The sequence below is a fragment of the Gekko japonicus genome, unplaced genomic scaffold (genome assembly GCF_001447785.1).
Source record: "Gekko japonicus isolate JY-2015 unplaced genomic scaffold, Gekko_japonicus_V1.1 scaffold960, whole genome shotgun sequence".
NCBI classification, from domain to species: domain Eukaryota; kingdom Metazoa; phylum Chordata; class Lepidosauria; order Squamata; family Gekkonidae; genus Gekko; species Gekko japonicus.
In genome coordinates, this window is record NW_015160866.1 from 30,488 (window position 1) to 50,228 (window position 19,741).

The window sequence follows — 19,741 nt, forward strand, 5'->3', positions numbered from 1 at the left end:
CCTGCCAACCTAGCAGTTCGAAAGCAAGAAATTGCAGGTAGATAAATAGGTAGATAAATTTACTTGCAAGAAATTGCAAGTAGATACATTCGGTTCTGTGCGCCTTGGTGTTTAGTCATGCCGGCCACATGACCACGGAAATGTCTTTGGACAGCGCTGGCTCTTCGGCTTTGAAATGGAAATGAGCACCGCAACTCTAGAGTCGGACCTTTTACTGGGCCATTAAATCTAAGTACTCCTGCACAACTGGTTAGTGACTTGGATGACAGGTCCTGACTGGAAATTGAGATTTTCATCCCAAGTGAAAATGGAGGAAGAAATCAGACTTGATTTTACATTTAAACAGAAAGATTTAATGGAGCTGACAAAAGGCAGGCTATCAAAGCATTAATGTACATGGCAGAATTATTAGAGCAATAATACCACTGTAGTTTAAGGAGGAAGAGAACAGCTAATTAATAGAAGCAAACAAGTCAAACTTATATTTTTGATCAATATCTCATATTTTAAAGAGTTTTTATAGTTGTCTAAGGATGAGGATTTATTTGACATCACACAGAAGGGCCACTCCTCTCAGTATCCAGTGATCTGGAGACACAGTTGTCCTTAGGTAGATTGCAGTGATGTAGGTCAAGTCAGTTCTCCTTGGCTTCTTGTAAATAGGGCAAACATAGAGTTTGGGATCTCTTGGCCCAGTCGTATTAATTGCAAATATATGCACAACCGGCAGTAGCGTAAAAAGAATCTTTGCTGTAGATTCAGTGAGTTTGTTATTTCGTCTGTCCCACCCAGCTCCATCCAAGTACAATCCATAGATATATACACCTTCAGCAGGGGCCGCTGTGATTTCTTCCCTAAAATACATAGAAAGGTATCTGTTCTTTAAAATTATGACACGACTGGGTAACTTGCAGGGTAGCCCTAAGCAATGTTGCAATCTTCCAACCTTACTGACTGCAATAGACCAAGAAAGATATAACTCTGCTTAGGATTGTACTGTTAGGCTTTTCTATATACAACATGGTGTAAATTAGCAAAGTTTGAAATTAAGGAAACTTGACTTTTAAAGTTTGTGAAATTGCAATAAATTGGAATGAGAAATGTTCAGATATTGAATTCCTCAAAATGAGGCAAAATAATCCACATTCTCTCTCCTTCAGTATAGATATATACCGTATATACATAGATATACATTGTACCACAGTCATGGTACACACAAAGAAAAGTGGATTTGATGTTGAGTTCCACCAACTTTTAGTCAATTGCCAGCACAAAGATTCTGTAATATGATAAATGTCAGTTACTCAAATTCAATTTTCTACCAGAAAAAAAAATACTTTTCAAATATTTGGATCACATGTACACTGAACATGTGTAGAGGAAAGCAGGACTATGCACACTAATCCTGCCTTTGTCCTTTGTTTATGCATGTACATAGAGCCCTGTGAAGAAACGTGAGGGCCAGTGGGCTATTAAAGCACAATATTGTAATCTTCACTATTTCACACTTTGTCATTACTATAAATGATAGGGAGGAAATTATTGCGTTGGACATATCATACAAAAATTACAGAAGAGGTCTTTCCCTGCCTTCATCCTCCAGGAGCCTGTTGCTTGACCTGAAAATCCTTTCTGAGAGTTGTGGGACCAACCCACAGTATGAGCTTGTTTATGAGCTTGTTGGATGACCATGTTTCAGGTATGTTGTAAGGTTATCTTTCGGCTATGCTCCTGCAGAGTGCAGGGGGTTGGACTAGATGACCTGCAAGAGCCCTTCCAACTCTAACATTCTATGATTCTATGAGGGTCCCTTGACATTCAGAAAAGATTTTCAGGACAAACAACAGGGTGCTGGGGAAAGAAGAAGGCAGGGAAAGATCTGGTCCACCAGGTTCTTATGTGAGCTCTTCTGCCGGATTCAAGCAACTGTCATTTTTTAAATGGAAAGCAAATATTATTTGGCATTTAGAACCTGACTCTGGAATGATCATAAAGTGTAATTTGTTGTCAAATCAATGCCTATATACACACATATATGTATACATATATAGATATGTTTTACACATACAGCAGGGGCCGCTGTGATTTCTTCCCTAACTTGTTTCAGCACTTCATTATGAATCGTGACTGTATCCAAAGCCCACCCTTTGTGCGCTCGAGTCACTTCTTGCCTCATAGCTGTGAGAAAACCTGCAAAGTCAGTGAAAAAACAAAGCAGGTGAATAATACAGATCCATCTGTTGTCTCCTCCTAAACTGCAGCAGTTGGTGACTAAAGCATTCAAGGTATAATAAGTTTACTGGAACACATTAATGACAGAAGCTGATGGAATAAATAAGGGAAAATGACACAAATAAGAAAAGCAGTGATGCAGACTTAGCTGTTGCTATTTATTTATGAGTTAATAGTAGCCCTATCCAGAGTTGCAGTGAATATTAAGGATTTCATCAACTGGGAAGCGTAATCAACAAAACACAGTGCTGGCCAAGTTATGAGAGGAGGCACAGTTGGGCTAAAGAGTTATGGTTGTTATTGGTCTGGATTGTATTTTATATCTGGACATCCCTAGTGCTTCCCATCTTAAGCCCACAGATGACAAACAATTCTTTTTGGAAGGAAGTATACTTCAGCAAAAGCTTTTATTTTCACTTAACTTGAAGCAAATTGATTTTCTTAAAAGTTAGGTGGTAGCACTCATAAATTCACCACACTACAAAGTGGTCATTCAGCCACTGAAAGTGGCACATGATTTATTATGTTTCATGGTCTTCTTGAGTTTTTCTGATAGTAAGTACCATTCCCCTTACTTATCCTTACACCTGCAAAGCTCCATTGGTGGGTAGAAACTGGCTGCTGAAAAAGGATGGACAATTCAATAAAGATGGCCAGGGTATGAGTTCATGTTTAACCCATTCTGTTCTGGAATTTTTGTCCAGGATGGGCCACTTGGATTGTAATGCAATGGTTTAACCCCCATCCGTCTAACAGATAGATCACATTACTCGCCACAGTGCACACAGCATTTTCTTTTTTAATGAAAAAATTAAATATTACAGTGAAAGTCATATAGCCAGTATTTGCCACTCGTAATTTAGAATGGACTACTCTTCTTTTATTTACAGGTCTTAAGGCACACATACCTGTTTAAATAATCCAACACTGATATAAATGGCAATGTCTTTTTGCATGAATTTGATGATAAATATGACCAGTTATTATCCCTTACATTATAAGACAGGTGTAAATTCTCTCATTATAGAATTGAAAAAAATAGGCTCTAACCTTTTTTGAATTTGCCCCTCTGCATGATCCCACTCTACCATTCACCACGTAATCAGGTACAGTAAATATAGTAGTTGAGTAAATGAAACTGTAGTTAAATATAGGCCCATGTATAATAATCTCCTAACACTGACCTTGAGGATTAAAAAATCCAGTCATCCAAAATACATGTGGCCTCCCTTCAAAAATCCAGATGCGAAACTGGTTGTTTCTCTCCAGTAGTTCAGTAAACCAGAATCCAAGTGTGGAAGAATCCCAAGATGCACGCTTCCACATTTGAGGTATTCGAGCATCATACATGTTATCAAGTGCATCTCTTAAATTCTGAAGAAATGAAAATAAAACACGTAAAATAGCTAATGACTCGAGATGTGTCCATTTAAAAAAATGAGTAGTCATTACAGATCTGCATTCAGATATTAGCTAATCAAAAAGTGAACTGAAAAGCTCCCATTTATTAATATACTTGTTAAACTTAATCCAAACTGAAAAAACCCAACAGTTGGTAATATTTGTAAGCATTCAGATCTGTCCAATCACTCTGATAGTTCAGTGACTCAGGGAGGGCTTTGCTCAATATAACCAGTGTCTCCTTTTTCCTGGAGTGACTCTGTTCTCTGATGTTTTAATCTGGTTTTATTCTGATATCAGATACGCATGCATGCCTTGTCATACAGGAAGTGCTACAGACTGGGATGGGTAGATACAAACAAATGTTATATTCTTCTTCCCAAGCAACAGACGGTGTTGCTGCTGGGATGAAAAGACAGAGGCAAGAGCTCTTGATGTCTGTGATTTTCCTAGAAAGCCGCCATAAGGAAATTATTTGGATCAAAGTCATGGTGCTGCAGTAGGTAGGGTTGAATATTTGTTTTCTTGCACTACTATTACTCTTGCAGAGGCAAATGATGGCAAGCCACCTCTGAACATCTCTTGCCTTGAAAACCACAAGAAGTTGCCATAAATCGGCTACAACTTGATGGCACTTTCTACCACCACTATTACTCTTCCACTGCTCTCACCTTCCCCTTGAGATACTGTTAACCCTGGTAGGGAATAAAGACAGGAAACTTTTTTTTAGTTAATTAATACAAGGATCAAACAAGATGGGATGTTGGGGGAGATCCATGTGCATTTATTCAAGTGTCTTTCCACTTACATCTAAACTTTAGATTCTAAAGGATGAGGTGAAGCTATGTTCAAACAAGAATGGACTATGAAAGGAACTAACAGTGCAATCCTACACACAGTTATACCATTGACTTCAATGGATTTAGAAGGTTATAGTTCTGTTTAGGATTGTGCTGTAAATCCTCCCCCTTCCTGCATCTTAACCTCTCTGCATTCTGGTGTTCTCAGCATTTTTCTTCTAGTACTGTTCCTATTTCAGAAAGAAGCCTGGCTTTGAGGAAAAAATGCTGAACAAAATGAAGCCCAGTGAGATAAGGTGCAGGAAAGGACACTGTTTACCTTTGCATACTTCATAAAAACAGGTTGCTTACCTGTAACTGATTATCTTCGAGTAGTCATCTATGCATTCACACCTATGGGAATAGCGCCAGCATTGATTCCAATCCTGGAAACTTCTAGAAAGCTCAAGAGATCTGGGGGCCCCTGCCCCAAGCACGCACAGGCCTCAACCGTGCATGCCCAGGGGGCGGCCCCCCAGCATCCCGCCAGTTCCTTCTGACTGCTAGAAACCTTTATATCAAACAGACTGAAAAGGCTGCCAGCAGTGAGGAAGGATGGGTGTAATCAGTTACAGGTAAGCAACCTGTTTATCTTCTTCATGGTCTCTATGTATCACACCTATGGGAGATTAGAAAGCTCAGTCCTACCTGGAGGAGGATGAAGGCAGCCATTCAGGAGACTGCAGACTGGAGCACTGCTCTGCCCACACTGTAGCGTCGACTAGCATGGACATCCAAGGCGTAATGCTTGATAAACGTGTTCGGGGACTTCCAGGCAGCCACTTGGCATATGTCCTCAAGAGGTACCCCCTCAAAAAAGCCGTCAATGTAGAGACAGCTCTCATAGAGTGCACCTTGGGTAACAACGGTAGAGGCACTTTCTCTAGGAGGTAGCAAAAATGTATGACTTCCACCAGCCATTTTGAAAGTCTCTGAGAAGAAATCTTGCGACCTAGGGACCTCAGTGCATAGGATACGAAGAGATTAGTATCCTTACGTGTCTCCCGAGTCCGTTGCAGGTAAAATAGTAGAGCCCTCTTGACATCCAAGGAATGCCACAGGCGGTCAACCTCCGACTGAGGGTCAGAGTAGAAATCAGACAGAAATAGTCATCTATTTAGATGAAATGCTGAGACCACTTTCGGTAAAAAAAGACACATCTGGCGATAGGGCTACTCCTTCCGGTAAGAACGTTAAGTATGGTGGGTCGTGATGTAACGCCCTTAGATCACTCACACATCCTGCAGAAGTTATAGCCACTAAGAACGCCATCTTCCACGCAAGCAGCCAAAGATCACAAGATGCTAATGGCTTGAAAGGCTTATGGGTGAGACATCGTAGAACTAGTGACAGGTCCCAGGATGGGGTAGGCGGGTTAGACGGGGGATGTAAATGTAAAAGTCCTTTAAGAAATCGTTTGGATTTCGGGTGGGCGAAAACCGAAACATTGTCCAATGATATATGATATGCAGATATAGCTGCTAAATAGACCCTGATAGAGGCATGACTAAGCTCTTTATCCACCAAGGACAATAGAAAATCAAATATGCATGGCAAACCCACCAAAGCAGGATCTACCTGTGTGGGGCATAGAAACTCCAAAAACCGTTTCCATTTGGATGCGTAAGATGTCCGAGTGGCTGACTTATTGCTATTAAGGAAAATTGAAACTACCCGGTCAGAGAAACCTTCCCTCGAATCCTCCAAGCCGTCAGTTTTAGGTTTGGGACGTCATGATGCAGGATCCACTCTTCAGCCATCAAGAGGAGGTCTGGTTATCTCGGAAAGTGCAGAAAGTGTGATTGGATAGGTTGAGAAACAACACAAACCACGGTTGGCAGGGCCACCATGGTGTCACCATTATACTGTTCACTCGTTGTCATAGTAATTTGCTGACTACCCTGGTCAGTAGAGGGATCAGGAAAACATGAACAGAAAACCCCCCATCCATGGTACCAGGAGACCATCTCCCAGAGATAACGGGTCTATCCCACCTCAACAGCAAAATTGGGCACATTTTGTGTCGTGCCAAGTAGCAAACATGTCTATGTTTGGGTGGCTCCATTGATGGAATACTGGGAGGAGGTACTTCCAATTGAACTCCCATTCATGCAATGGGGCTGCTCCCCTGCTCAAAGAGTCCACCATGATATTTTGGACTCCCTGAAGATGGGCTGCAGATGGCCACACATCGAGGATCAGACACCACTCCCACACATCTATGGCCAGCAAACACAGGCATCGAGAACGAGTTCCGCCCTGTCTGTTGAGATAGGCCAGAGCAGTCATGTTGTCCATCAGGATTGCCACCCGCCATCTGGAAACCATTGGCAGGAACAATCTGAGTGCATAAAATATTATCAAGAGTTCCAGGACATTGATGTGTGTGTCCTGGAGATCTGCGGTCCATGTGGATCCCACACAGCGACCGGTGAGGTGTGCTCCCCAACCCCAAAATCTGTGGTGATGGTGCATGTTGGGACCGGGAGTTGGAAGGGGGCCCCTCTCGTCAAGTTGGGAACCAAACTCCACCAAACCAAAGAGTTTCTGACATCCTCTGGCATCTTGAACCTTAGAGATTGTGGATGTCGTTTGGGGTTGAAGCAGTGGAGCAGCCAAAGTTGGAAAGACCAGTAGGCCCTGTAACATCAGGTGTGCCGCCACTACTGCCATTGATTTGGTGAAGACCCTCGGCGCTGCCGAAATACCGAATGGGAGAACACGATACTGGTAGTGGTTGTTTCCGATGGCGAATCTCAGGAACCTTCGATGCGCTTCCACGATATTCAGGTGGAAGTAAGCATCCTGCAGATCTATTGTGGCCATCCAGATCCCCTTTGTCAGGAGTGGAAGGATGTTTTGCAGGGAGACCATTCGGAACTTCCGGTAGTGATTGAATTTGTTCAGTAACCTGAGGTCCAGGATTGGCCGTAAGGTTCCGTATTTCTTTGGGATCACGAAGTATCGCGAATAAAACCTCTGTCCGTGCTCTGAGTGTGGGACCGGTTCTATGGCTCCCTTTGACAGTAGCTGATGGACTTCCCGATGGAGATCGGCAGATGCCCAGGTCTGGACAAAGTGTGGTGTCGGAGGTGACTGAATGAACTCTATGGCATAACCGTGGTTTATAATGGAAAGGACCCAGGAATCTGATGTTATGAGGTTCCAGGTGGAACGGAACCCTCCCAGGTAAGTGGAATGGGGTGATGAAGTAAGGAAAGAGCGTACCGGTGAGTTAAAGAGACTGATTGGACCCCTTGCCCCCCTTTGGCTTGGCCTGTGTTTGAGTAGGTTGGTATTTAGGCCTTTGGCCATATTGGAACCTGGAAGAGGCAGGGGTTTGTTTGGCCTTCCACGAATCATCCAGAGATTGACAATAATATGGTTTACGGTTGGACCTAGACCATGATCATGGCCACTGAGGACGGTAGGAAGATGTGACTCCAAAGCTCTTGGACGCCTTCAAGCTCTTATCCATGTCCTGCAACACGGCATGCGTGGTGGCATGGAACAACCCCGCCCCATCAAATGGCAAGTCCTCTATAAAAGACCTAGTGTCTGACTGGAGTGTGGTCGTGCATAGCCAAGAGTGACGGCGGACCGCTACAGCTGACGTCATGGTTTTGGATGCCGTGTCCACAGCATGCTTCGCGGAATTGATTATCTGCTTTGAGAGCAGCATTCCCTCCTTCTGTAGTTTGCGTGCCTCATCACGGTGCTGTTCGGGGACCAGAGCTAGGAACTTGGTCAACTGTTCCCAGAGGGAATATTCATATCGTCCCATACACACCAAATAATTTGCCATTTTAACTCCCAGGGCACCTACAGAATAGAACCGCTGGCCGAAGTTGTCTAGCTTCTTACTTTCCTTGTCCGATGGCACTGAGTGTGTCTTCCTGCCCTTCGAGGAGAGAGTGACCACCATTGAATTTGACTTTGGGTGTGTGCATAAAAATTCTGCTCCCCCCTCTTGTATATGATACATGTGGTCTAGGCATTGTGTAGAGATTGGGTTGGAGAAAGGCCTGTCCCAATGCAATTTTACTGCCTGGAGCAACACCTGTGTCATAGGCAGTGCCACTGGGGTAGATGTATCCAGTTGAATTATATCAAAGACCGCATCCGTGACCTCCGGTTGGGACTGCACCACAGCCATTCCCAAAGTGTGAGCCATACGCTTAATAAGGTCGCCATACGACCTTACATCCTCAGAAGGGGAGATCGGCAGATCATCTGCAACTAACTGAGAGGGTGATGGGTTGGCGGGACCAGGAGGTGGTTCCGACCCTTCCCTGTCCGAGTCCGACCCCGATGGTGGAGAAGAGACCTCAGGGGAATGTGGAGGCAACTGCACTGGGCTGTCCAACTGCTGTAGGGCCCCCAGCGTCAGTGGCAACTGTCGATGTCGAGGAGTTGATACCAACGGCTTCGGCACCGATTGGCATGGACCTGGGTCACACTGCTTGGCCTGAGTTTCAACGTCCAGAGAAGGTGGTCCCCTGCCTGGGGAATGGCCTCGATATGACCTGGTAGATCGATCATCCCCCTCATCACGACGCTATGGAGTCAGCCGTGGTAAAGTGGAGGTGATTAGGAAGGAACCATGTAAGTATTGTAACTCTCTATGGTCCCACGGTAACATCACTGGAGGCTTTGCAATCTGAGGAAGTTGGCCTTGGAAAGCTTGTGTAAAGCGCGCTGGTGGCGAAGCACTGTCCTCTGAAGACGAATGGTAGGCGATTCGGCTACGTTTCCGTCAATACTGATCCTCGATATCGATGGGTGATCGGGATCGAGATCTTCGCCTGACATGAGGGCTAGGAGGTCCCATATGCTTTGGGGGTAATACAACCTCCTCCACTTCTGAGTCGGTAACCATCGGTATCGATTCAGTCGGTGCCGATCGTGGAATGGGAGACTCCAGAAGTCTCAACGGTAGGGCCGCAGACACCTTGGTAGTATCTGGGGAGCCCAGGCATGGTGGTCAATGTCGCGGTCATAAACGGCTGCACCACCTTTGAAGCCACGCTCTTCGTGCCCACCTTATGATGCTTGTGTTTCACCTTTGTGTGGGCCTTCTCCTTTTTCTTCTTCTCCCCTGGCCTGGGCGTCAGGGACCGGTCCTCAGGAGCAGTTAGGAGCACCATTGACTCAGAAGCTGCGTCCAACGACTTAGCAACCTCCTCTGGTGTTTGATGTCGATCCTTCGACGTTGATCGATGTCAAGCCACCAGCACCAACTGAGGCCGTTCCGCTGTGTTCTCCCTCACACTTTTGGACATGGATGCCATAGGTTGCGGGGACAAGGCCAACTCTAGTAAGGCCACACGTAATCTTGCTGCTCTATTTTTTCTAGTTTGGTTGGAGAACTTAGCGCAGTGGATACAAGAGTCAGGTTTATGCACTTCTCCCAGGCAAACCAAACACAGCGAGTGGCCGTCGGTTGGCGTAGGTTTGTAGCCGCAACGAGTACAATGTTTAAAAAACCCCAGCACTTTGCCATAAGTAACAATCGTGTGAGGTAAAGAAAAAAATTCCCACCCCAAGGGAGGCGCGGTTCTGACAACAGCCAAGAACCCCCAACTAACTAAACTGAACAAAACTAACAACTATACTATTTATTTATTTATTTTTGAAGAAAAAGAGCTGAGGAAAAGAAGATATTTCTTCCCCTCACAGAAGTTCCCAGACCGGCACAGACACAGCTGATCAACGTGGCAGTCAGAAGAGAACTGGCGGGATGCTGGGGGTCCGTCCCCTGGGCATGCACGGTGGAGGTGCCCCCAGATCTCTTGAGCTTTCTAGAAGTTTCCCGGATCGGAATCGACACTGGCGCTATTCCCATAAGTGTGATGCATAGAGACCACGAAGAAGATATAAAGTTACATATAGAAATCTGTTTCTAAAATCAGTGAAGAAAGGAATAGACTAACTAAAAACAATCGCTTTAAGAGCAAAGTTTAACAAAACTGAATCATGTTTTAGAAAAATAAAAGTAATGAAAAAATGTGTACATCCTAGTAATTGTCCATAACAATGAAGTGCTTGGTTACCTCACTCATAATTATAGTTCCTTCAATGGCTAATTTAAGATCACTCAGACTGTTCCGAACTATTGTGATTATTTTTTGCATTCGGTCAATTTCTTGTCGAAGAAAAATATTCATAGAATTGAGATGTCCCATTTTAATTAAGCGAGCTTTAACCTAAAAACAGAAAATGAGAAGTTAGTCAATAAGGCATTTAGAGTAGTAGTAACAAAATAATTATATTTTTTAACTTGGAAAAACAGCAGACTTCCTATTTATGATTAAGGGGGGAAAACCTTAACAATTCAAAGAGCTATCAAAGTATTTTATTGCTAGCAAGTCACCTTTACTCTCAACTGAATCCAACACAGGTTCTGCCAGTAGTCCCTGTACATGGGCACTATGACCAAAATCAAACAGAAGTAGTAGCACTTTAAAGACTAAGCATGACCATTTGTTTGTCAGTGCTTACTTATCCTTGGGGGTACATTTCAGGCTGTTGGGCGAACAAGAAAATTATACTGCTTGTGCCCCCTGAAAACATGTGGCCTGGACTGAAGCCACTGGCTCCAGCTAGATCCTGGTTCTAATCCCCACTCTGCCACGGAAGCTGGCTGGGTGACCTTGGGCCAGTCACTCAGTCTCAGCCTAATCTACTTCACAGAGCTGTTGTGAGGATAAATTGGAGAAGGTTGTAAGTGGTTTTGGGTCCCATTTGGGGGAAACAGGCAAGGTAGAAATGAAGCAAATAACTAAAACCCAGTCAGATGGTACAACAAGCATGAGGTCTGCTTTTTATACTTGCACATTTATGTCTGCAAGGGAAATGCATGCAAACTCAGCTGCGCTATATGGAATCAGACCACTGGTCCATCTAGCCCAATATTGTCTACTTTGACTTGGTAGCAGGTGCCCAGAGCCCTAGTCTGGGATCTATGAAAACCCTTCTACTTCTTTAACCCGAGGCTAGATCTGTTAACTTGTGCCTTTTCTATCATTGAGGTAATAACCCTCTCTTGCCACTTCACTACATGTGATTCAAATACAGTACAATTCATGGATCCCAGTCTAAACAAATAAAAATATCCTGACAATCATAGGCAGCCTGCTCGCTAGAAAAACAAGGCCCCTTATCCTGGAGTCCAATGCCATAGACAGTACCAAGCAATTAGATGCTGACAGCAGCAGAAGCATCAGCATTATTCATGGATGGTGACAGTCAAGCAATGAGAGAGGGAACCTGGAAGCAGAATGTAAGGAAGAGGTGGAACTAAGGTAACGTAAGTCCTTGTGAGAAGTTAGGGCAAGGGGACTGCTCTAGTGCAAAGATTAAATGTATCCACATAACAAAACAATACAGGCATCACAGAAAATTCACCAAAAATGGAATCGAGGATAGATCCAATCATATTTGCTAAAGAACAGGTCAATTGAACAAGATTTCCAAGTAAATGTGCAGGTCTGTAGTACCAAGGTGACACTAAGACAGAGAACCACTTAAACCACTACAATAAAAAAGGCCAACACTATGCTCAGGATTATTAGGAAGGGAACTGAAAACAAATTAGCCAGTATCATAATGCCCCTGTATAAATCAATGGTGCGACCTCATTTGGAGTACTGTGTACAGTTCTGGTCACCACACCTCAATAAGGATATTATAGCTTTAGGAAAAGTGCAGAAAAGGGTAACTAGAATGATAAAAGGGTTGGAACACTTTCCCTATGAAGAAAGGTTAAAGCGCTTGGGGCTCTTTAGCTTGGAGAAACAACGGCTGAGGGGTGACATGATCGAGGTTTACAAGATTATGCATGGGATAGAGCAGGTAGAGAAAGATGTACTTTTCTCCCTTTCTCACAATACAAGAACTCGTGGGCAAACAATGAAATTGCTGAGCAGTTGGGTTAGAACAGATAAAAGGAAGTACTTCTTCACCCAAAGAGTGATTAACACACGGAATTCACTGCCACAGGAGGTGGTGGTGGCTACAAGCATGGACAGCTTCAAGAGGGAATCAGATAAACATATGGAGCAGAGGTCCATCAGTGGCTATTAGCCACATGGTATAGATAGGAACTCTCAGACTGGGGCAAGTGATGCTCTGTATTCTTAGTGCTTGGGGGGGGGCACAGTGGGAGGGCTTCTAGTGCCCTGGCCCCGCTACTGAACCTCCTGATGGCACCTGGTATTTTTGGCCACTGTGTGACAGCGTGTTGGACTGAATGGGCCATTGACCTGATCCAACATTGGTTTATCTTATGTTCTTATGTAAAAAGCAAGATGCGCATTTCAGGTGGGTATCTATTTTGGTCCGAAACAGCAGAACAAAGTTTGAGTCCAGTGGCACCTTTAAGACCAACAAAGTTTTATTCAAGGTGTGAGCTTTCATGCACGCACACTTCCTCAGACACATTGATATGGAAGTTATCAGTCAATACATGTAGGTAGAGTGTGAACAGTAAAATAGCATACAACATAATGAAGATGTTTTAACAGATGTGAGAACCAAACAGGAATAACAGGCTAAGTTTATATGGTCACCATTTGTTTGGATTCAATTCCGGGGGGGGGGCACAGTAAGGCAAATAAATATGCCAAAATTGGAGACTGATGTATAATTGTCTCCTTCTTAATTGTGGGATGCTTAGAGTAATTAACTGAGACCCTGTTGTTACACTCCATCCATCTCCATCTCCTCTCAAGCATGGAGGTAACTAACAGCACCCTATTCTTTCTATATATGTGTTTATCTAAAACGTTGTGTCAGGCTATGTTACATGTACAGGGTGGGAAATCATGAGAGTAAGGACTGAAGAAAGCAGTTGAATCCATAAACCAGTCACTACAATAATTTAATGCTTTAATACAGTCTGAGCATCAAATGACTGATTTTAGGCAAAAAGGTCTTGCAGTCCACAAAGCATTTCTGCTGCACTATCTCCTTTTATTCCAATGGGGAGTCCCTGAGAAGAGCACTCAGTTGCCTGAATCCTCAGTCAGTAGATTTTATGATCATCTATGACCAGATATATAAGGGAATGACTAGATAGTTAGTGCGAAGAAAATGCAATTATTGTGTTCTTGTGTTTTACTTAAAGATTTGTAATCTGTTCATTGTGGTCGATGCATGTACCTATTAAATTTTAAGAGTAAGTTCTGCAGCTATATGCTACATTTAATAAATCCTTTACAGGTTATTTTCAGGATAAACAAAATACAACTTTGTTACTACTTTTATTCTTTCATATTGCTTCTGGAAGAATCTTATAATTTGCTTTTTTCATTGTTTTTCATTGTCCTTGAAGAAACCACTGAATTTTTCATTGGCAGCACACATGCCAAATTTTTGCAGCATCTTGACTATAAAAAGAGAATTATTCACTAATAAGTACAGTTGTCTGAAGTTACTATAATCTGGGGAAACACATGACCTTTGATGTGATATATGGCATCAAGGGAACCATTCTCATTGGAAATTGATTAGCTAATAATTTTTCCTCAAGGTACAGCCATTAGATGTACATCCAGCCAAATTCCTGTTCTAACATAATAAAGAAGATATGATATTCCTTTTATGCAACACCAGAGGATTCCCTGTAGCAGAATATTTAGACATTATCTGAAATGGGATTATATTTGCAAAATCTTCACCTCTTGGTAAAGGGTCCACTAATTTCAGCAACTGATTAGAATGACACTATGAAAAAGGGCAAAGATGTTTTCCCATTCAGAGTGTAGGCATGAAGAACTGTCCTCATTTTAAACTGTCTTCATGATATCATCAGATAGTTAAATCTGACTGGCTGTCATGATATCGTGATGCTGCCTATGTGTTTTCTGATTGATCGGTTCTTTCTAGAAAAATACCTCTGTTTTTAAGAAAAACTAAACCAAAACTGCAGATCAGGAAAGGAAGGAACTGTGAATAGGGTACAAAGATGTGAGCCACTTTGATAGATTTTCCTCGAATGGATTTGTATTAACTTAGCACCTGCCTGTTCTTATTCAAAAGACTTTATTTCAACATGAAATATGAGTTTTGCTTTTCTAGAACTCTGAGATGTTTCCGTCCATTACGGCCTCCTGCTCACAGCTTCCCCTTTACACTACAGCCATTAAGTTTTTAATTGCATAATGTTCATAGATGAATGCCATTTCTAGCAATTCAGTGTTTTTCACAGTGCAACTTCCAGACCAACCAGAAGCCACAACTGTTCCATCAGTCTGCTACCATAAATTAATATTTTCATGTCTGTGATTTTAGGAAAGCCCTCACAAGAAATTTAAAACAATCACCTCATGGGGTACATAATCCGGAGGTAGTTTCTCAAGCATATCTTCAGCTAATCGATAGACAATGGCTTCTCGAGTTTCTCCTACTCCACCTCCGCTTTCTTTTGGCTGAATATTTGTTATGGTGTTCAGAACATCAGCCGCTGTATTACTCTGATACCTGAGGGTAATTTTAAATATTATATAATAACTAGAATGTCCAAGCCCAGTAGATGACTTACCAAGAGATAGTAAATAAAGAGATCCCATTTGTTCTAGAAGGAGTTGCAAAGGGGAAATAGAACCAGTTTTCTACCACATCTTTGGATGCTTTATTCTTATTCTTACAAGCTGATATTCCCTTGCTTCCCTTACCCATAGCAGTCTCCTGAAAGTAAGAGGATTACTTTACCCAATTCCCTCTACTGACTACAGCCCCCAAGCTATGGAGCATTTTTGTTTATGAGAGTTCTTCAACCCTCAGCACGGAACATGGAGAGAGGCACTTTGGGAAGGGGAAAGCAGGGAAGACATGCTTGCATGAACTCTTGTACCTGTGTAAAAGTCTGGATCCAACCCAATGTATATAAACTATACATTTAGAAATTCCTCGTACACAAGTAGCCATACCTTTTTTAAAAAAACTATGTTTTATTTAATATCTTTCAGAACAAAATGAAACATATACAACACTCTAAAATCACACAGAAAGAAAAACTAGCTTAACTATGTAACATGTTTCCAAGACCTGTGTTGTTAGATGGCACAAACCTTAAGTTCAAGAGTCAAAGGACTTAGCTTATGCATTCTCTATGTTGCTGTCTATTGCCATATGAGCATATCATAGTCCAGGCCTTTAGTTCATCAGAATCCAAGCTAGCCTCCTTTCTCCAGGCTCTTAGCTCAATTGTAGTTTTTTGGCCAAGCAGCATCAGGTGATGATGACACCCAATCAGGACACGTTCTTGCTGAAACCTTCTAGAAATTTACCTCATTACTCTTGAGTCCCCACTTCTATCATATAGGCTGCAGGTTCTCATGAGAATCTAATTACCATATTTCCAACTCTAACCATGAAGATGATAAGGGCTATGTCATGGCATTGCTGTTCTGATTCAAGCCCGTAACCCTGCCTCCTTAAGTGATATGGTGTTTTTTACTGACTAGCTTGCAGCTCAACTTCAGGGCAACCAGAAGGGGCTGAAGCCATGGAAGCTGGCTGCAGAGAGGAAGGAAGGACTGTGCTCCAGATGTTTTGAAGAGAGCAGTCGAGCAAGCTTTGCCAGTCACTCTGGCAGGCAGAGTCCTGGGCTGATTTTGCACTAGAGCTGCCTCGATGTTGCACCGCCATTTGACCCGATACTATTGGTCAATTTCACACCCGAAGCTACGGGGCTGCATTTTGACTCGCTGCTTCGCCCGATTTCCCCCGCAATTTCGTAATCCTGTTTTTTGAGGATCATGAAACTGCGGACGAAATCGGGCGAAGCCGCAGGTCAAATGCAGCCCCACGGCTTCGGGTGTGAAATGGACCAATAGTATCGGGGCAAACAGCGGCGCAACATCGAGGCAACTCTAGTGCGAAATCAGCCCTGTTTTCTCCTGAGACAACAAACCAGGGGTGACCTCCACACCCAAGATGGAATGCTATCACTGTCATGAGAAGGGACAGCTCAGCCATGACTGTCTGAAGCTGGTGCCAAAGGAGAAACAGCCTGCATTGTCATTTTTGTCACTCATTTGTCCCTATTGCTTTGGGTTTCCCTCACCTTTTTCACATGTGTTTTGCTCCCTCTAGGACTATTAGACAGAGCAAAACACATTGCGGGGGGGGGGACCCTGAAGCAATAGGAACATACAAGTGATGAAAATCGGGATGTGGAAGAGCCCTGAGAGGGGAAAGATAGCTGACAGCCCCCTTAGTGAAACCTCTGAAGGAAGAACTTCTGCAAGCTGTGACACCAGTAAGCTCTAATCCCTTCCCCGAATCTCAGAAAAGCCAGACTGAGTTGGGAATGACAGCAAAGGGGGAGACCAGGGGCTTTCTGGCATCTGAAGCTTTTAAGGAAGCACAGAATGAGTGTGACTCTCTCAAAGACCGCCACTTGCAGGCTGAGATGATACTGAGAGAGCTGAATGAAGTGGCAACAAGTAGATTTGTATGGAAGAAGGAACTGTTGTATAGAGAATATCTCCCTAAGAATTATCCAGAACGGACTGAGCATGTGAGACAGCTGGTCATACCTCAAAGATATAGAGAAGAAGTTTTGAGGGTGGCCCATGGCACTCCCTTTGGTGGACATCTAGGCATAAAGAAAACCCTGGCATGGATTTCCAATTCATTCTACTGGCCAGATGTTATCAAAGGATGCAAAATTACCGCAGCACTTGTAAGATCTATCAGAAAGTGGGATTTCCACAAGATCACCGTAAAGTGCCTTTAAGACCTTTTCCCATGGTTAGCCAGGTTTTCCAGTGAATCTCTATTGATATTTTGGGACCTCTGCCAAAGACCAAATCTGGAAGACAATTCATCTTGCTGGTGGTAGACCATGCATCTCAATTTTTGTCAGCATTCGCAGCCTCTAATATTGCCCAGGCCGTGTTGGAGTTTAGTTCAACGTTTGGATGGCCTGAGGTCATAATCTCCAATCAAGGAACAAATTTTACCTCTAAACTAATGCAGAAAGTTTATGAACTGGTGGGGATTAAGCACACCCCTGTTGTGGCTTATCACAAATGCACAAATGGACTGGTGGAGAGGTGTATGCAGACACTGGGCAAAATGCCAAAGGCTTATGTTATGGAGAATCCAGGGAGATGGGATGGGGCACTCCCTTATCTTGTGTTTGCCATTAGAAATGCCCCTATAGCCAGCCTGGGATGGCACTCCCCTAATGAGTTAATTTTTGGAAGAAGGATTACTGCCCCCCTGCAACTACTCAAAGCTACTTGGGAGGGGAGTCAGATGTCAGTGCCACTAGTGCCACAGAAAATCTGGCAAGGTTAAAGCAGATGCTGGAGCAGGTCAGAAAGGTGGCTGAGTTCCTTAAGCAGGCTCAAGTTCAACAGAAGGTCTATTATGACCAGCATGCTAAGCCTAGGAGCTTGGCTGTTAGGGATAAAGTCTTAGTCTTGAAGCCTGATGATGTAGCCAAGTTAGAGGCTGCATGGGCTGCTCCGTATTGTGTGTTACAAAACTTGGAGAAGGAGAATTATTTGATCCAGGAAATGGGTTCAAATAAAAAGATTCTGGTTGTTCACATCAACTGTCTGAAACTGTTTTGAGAGAGGGCTGGCCAGATGTTCCCAGTGAAGGCTACAGAGGGGGAGGAACTGTGTTTGCCTGAGTTACTGAATGAGAGTGCAGGAGCTGAAGGGTTGGAGCAACTACCGAGGGCCTCCACCTTGTCACAGCAGCAGCAGAATGAACTGAAACAAATGTTGAGCTGTTTCCAGCCTCTTTTCTCTAACATGTCTTGCTGGACTGACAATCGTCCATCATATAGAGACAGGGGCCCATGCACCAATAAAATCCAGTCCTTACCCACTGAATGGGCCCATGAAAGAAATCATGGCTGCTGAGATTCAACAAATGTTGAAGTGAGGGGTGATCAAGAAGTGGGGAGCACCTATAATTATCCTGCCAAAGAAATGTTGAAGTGAGGGGTGATCAAGAAGTCTCACTCTGAGTGGGGAGCACCTACAATTATCCTGCCAAAGAAGTTGTCAGAGGATGCCCCCACTGAATATCATTTCTGTGTGGACTTCAGAAAGTTAAACAAGATAGGTAGCCATGTTAGTCTGTCTGTAGCAGCAGAAAAGAGCAAGAGTCCAATAGCACAATCAGTTACGATCTTTTGACCTACCACCTCACTGAAATAGGGTTCAGGTGTCTGCCTTACAATGGTTTTCCTCCTTTCTCCATGAGCAGCGACAGAGGGTGGTGCTTGGTGGGGGAGTATCCCTGTGAGACCCACTTGAACTTGGAGTGCCGCAGAGGGTGATTCTCTCACCAATGTTATTCAACATCAATATGTGCCCCCTCACCCAGCTGGTCCGGGGGTTTGGGCTGAGATGTCATCAGTATGCATATGACACCCAGCTCTATCTGTTGATGAATGGCTGCCTGGACTCTGCCCCAGAAAATCTGACCAGGGCATTGGAGGCCATGGCTGGATGACTACAGCAGAGTCGGTTGAAACTCAGTCCAACTAAAATGGAGGTCCTGTACCTGAGTCGGGGGGGGGGGAGTTGGGTCAGGAATCAGGCTGCCCCCCTTGGATGGTGCATTACTTGTGTCAGCTCAGAAGGTGAGAAGCCTGGGGGTGGTTCTGGATGCCTCACTTTCTATGGAGGCCTAGGTCGCCACAGTTGCTAGGTCTGCCTTTTATCATCTTTGGCAGATCAGGCAGCTGGTCCCTTACCTCCCCCCCCCCGCAAGGACGTGGCTATAGTGACCCATGCAATGGTCACTTCCAGGCTTGATTACTGTAACTCACTTTACGTGGGCTTGCCCTTGCAGATGATCCAGAAACTCCAGCTGGTGCAAAATGCATTGGTGTGACTGCTGACTGCATTGCCTGTTTTAACTGATTATTATTGTGTTGGGCAGCTGAATGGCCTGTTGTTGCGATCCACCCTGAGCCCATTCGCGGGGAGGGCGAAATATAAATTTGAAAAATAATTAAAATAAATAATTAGCACCATAAAAACTGGAAAAGGAGGGCCTGGCTTTGGTTTGGGCCCTTAGCAAGCTGAAGCCCAGGGTTGCCAGCCTCCAGGTGGGGCCTGGGGAACTCCCGCTTTTACAACTGATCCCCAGATGACAGAGATCAGCTCCCCTGGAGAAAATGGCTGCTTTGAAGGGTGGACTCTATGGCCTTGTACCATGCTAAGGCCCCTCCCCTCCCCAAATGCTGCCCTCTCCCGGATCCACCCCCAAAGTCTCCAGCTATTTTCCAACCC

General features: G+C 43.9%; 1 protein-coding gene across 1 annotated transcript in view; it reads right to left on the reverse strand.

Annotated features, from left to right (window-relative positions):
- Positions 1 to 445: 445 nt before the first annotated feature.
- Positions 446 to 19,741, reverse strand: part of DNAH8 (dynein, axonemal, heavy chain 8) — a 262,658-nt gene continuing 243,362 nt past the window's right edge. The window contains exons 89-93 of the mRNA XM_015422004.1: positions 14,798 to 14,954; positions 10,526 to 10,678; positions 3,417 to 3,606; positions 2,065 to 2,190; positions 446 to 840 (exon numbers count right to left, since the gene is read on the reverse strand). Of these exons, the coding sequence (XP_015277490.1) occupies positions 542 to 840; positions 2,065 to 2,190; positions 3,417 to 3,606; positions 10,526 to 10,678; positions 14,798 to 14,954 (925 nt within the window). The 3' untranslated portion in view covers positions 446 to 541. The remainder of the gene's footprint in view (positions 841 to 2,064; positions 2,191 to 3,416; positions 3,607 to 10,525; positions 10,679 to 14,797; positions 14,955 to 19,741) is intronic.